The 2,328-nt window shown below is 41.7% G+C and overlaps 1 protein-coding gene across 16 annotated transcripts in view; it reads left to right on the top strand.

Annotated features, from left to right (window-relative positions):
• Nucleotides 1-2,328, top strand: part of NEB (nebulin) — a 208,427-nt gene that overhangs the window by 154,656 nt on the left and 51,443 nt on the right. For all 16 annotated transcript variants that reach the window (XM_010839994.1, XM_010839993.1, XM_010839991.1 and 13 more), the window contains exon 112: nucleotides 1,684-1,788. In XM_010839994.1, coding sequence (XP_010838296.1) covers nucleotides 1,684-1,788 — 105 coding nt within the window. The remainder of the gene's footprint in view (nucleotides 1-1,683; nucleotides 1,789-2,328) is intronic.

Here is a 2,328-nt window from a genome sequence, read left to right as displayed (position 1 = left end):
AAAACCTACCAGAATGATGTTGTTCAGTAAGCAACTGATTGAGTGCTACTTGTAATTAGTTCATAGCTGCTTTGAGTAAGTTTTGACTGACCATCATTGAAATATAATTAGTGATACTAAAAAAAAATAAATAAATAAATAAATAAATAAAATCTGGTTCCAGAAAAAGGCTAAATAAATACAAGGTGATACAAGAATGATAAACTGAGCTTCTGCATTCCATGGGCTCATCTCTGAGAAGAAACAGACATCAATAGGATAAGTCGTATCCTACAGGAATGATCAAGACAGAATGGACTGTACGAGTTCTTCAGGTGGATAAAACAGGGAAGAAAATTCTAGGTAGAAAGTATGTGAAATGGACCATAATGAGTTCTAGAAACTGGGACTTGTTTCAGATAGCACATGGGGAGTATGGAAGACTTGGGAAATGAGAGTGGAGACCTAGGATAGACAGGCCAGGTTATGAAGACTTGTGGTTGGTATATTAATGATCTTGGACTTGATGAGAAGTCACTGAAGAATTACTTCTGAGCAGGATAGTCTGAACATTAAGACCTAATTAGTTCTGAACTTTAAGAAAATCTTTTTCTCAGGCTTGTTAAAGATGGGTAAGCCCTGTGAAGTGTCCAGTAAAGGATTTGGGAAGGAGGTTTAGAGGCTCTTAAGGATGTATAGTAACAAGTGGTATAGGAGGCTGAACTAGGGCATTGGCAGTGAGAAAGGAGAAGAAGGTCATATTTAAGAACTGTCACAAAGTTAGGAGTCCAGGATTCATGACTGTTTTGATGTGCAGATGAGGGGAAAAGGGTCTAGAATGACTCCCCAAGTTTCTGGCCTGTGTGGCTGGGATATCAAGGAGCTATTTAACAAAATTTGGAAGCCATCAATCTCGGACTGATGGTTGAGGTCCTGGGTACAGATGAGGTTATCCAAGCAGAATGTATAGGATAAAAGGGGCCAAGCCAACACTTAACTCCAGCTAATAGCCGACTTTGGGGGAGTGCAGAACAATAAAAGGAAGCTGAGGAGTGCCTAGAAAGATGGGAGGCCACCTAGGGGAGAATAGGGGAATGGAAGGCAGAGAACAGGGTTCAGGAGTGAAATTGCTGAGCAGTTACAGTTGCTGCAGAGAAACATTCTAGGATTTGGCAATTGTAATGTTTGCGGTAGTCTTAATGAAATTCACTTCCTTGGAGTGTTTGGGTGGTAGCTAAACTATTCCCTTGAGAAGTTAATCAAAAGAGAAATGAAAAACACGTAGTCTGCTTGGTTGTGAAAGAAAGAAATAAGGCCTTTGGCAGAAGTTGGAAAAGACTTGATGAAAAGAGGAACTTGGGTCTGTTTGTAGAAGAAGGGAGCGGGCTAGAAAACCAGAAGGGCTGAAGGTTTAGAGAGGCAGGGGGTAACTGCTGGAACAGGGTCCTAGAAGGCATGGGTGAGAAGGAACCAAGAACACAGTGGGGGGCTGGACACTTGAACAGGCTGCAGAATGTCTCTAATTTTGATACAGGGGAAAAAGAAAAGGAGGGGGTAAATAAAGTATTGGTTTATTGGACAGAAATTGAGGTTGTCACAGTGGGAGAGCCCCTGCTTTGTCTCTGAAGTCAGCAATAAAGGCATCTGCAGGGCACAGGACGTGTCAATGAAACAGAATGATGGTTATCACTATTTTATGTCCAGCTGGTGTACAGAGCAGCAGGAAGGAAGCAGAAGTCAATCTTTACTTCAGTTCCTGATACACCTGATCTCACAAGAGCCAAGAGAGGGCAGAAGCTTCAGAGTCAGGTAACATTCATACATGAAGATTCAGAAACCTCCCGGGCTGGCACCGCGGGGAGTGTTTGTTTGTGTGTAGAGGGGTGGTTCTGTGTTCCTGACCACTCCTGTCAGTAGCAGACCCTCATACTTGGTGGTCCTGATGAAGCCTCATGCCCTTTAACTTCAAGAAGCTGTTTTCTCTGGGGGCAGTTGTCACTATGGTTAGGTTTCACATGAGCAGGTAATGCCATGCCATCTTTTCTAAGTTCTATACAATTTTAATTATTGGATGAGTGGTCCGTGGACTCCAGGTGCTGAAAATAAAATTTAAAAATTCGTTCCATAGAACCTATCTTTTGTCCAGAGACAAATGAGACCACATTTCATGCATTCAGGCAAAAAAGGGGGAAAATACGTTGAGGAATCTATCAGGATCTTCTCATTCTTCTGTTGGCATTTTATCACACGTGTTTAAACTGTACTCAGCAATAAGAATATTAGATACTAGAGTGTGTACCTGTGTTTCTTAACATGAGACAGAGAAAGAAATAAACAGAAACATATGTA

The sequence above is a fragment of the Bison bison genome, unplaced genomic scaffold (genome assembly GCF_000754665.1).
Source record: "Bison bison bison isolate TAMUID 2011002044 unplaced genomic scaffold, Bison_UMD1.0 scf7180017864139, whole genome shotgun sequence".
In the NCBI taxonomy this organism is placed as follows: Eukaryota; Metazoa; Chordata; class Mammalia; order Artiodactyla; family Bovidae; genus Bison; species Bison bison.
The sequence above is the reverse complement of the archived record's forward strand: the minus strand, read 5'-3'. Positions and strand labels throughout refer to the sequence as shown.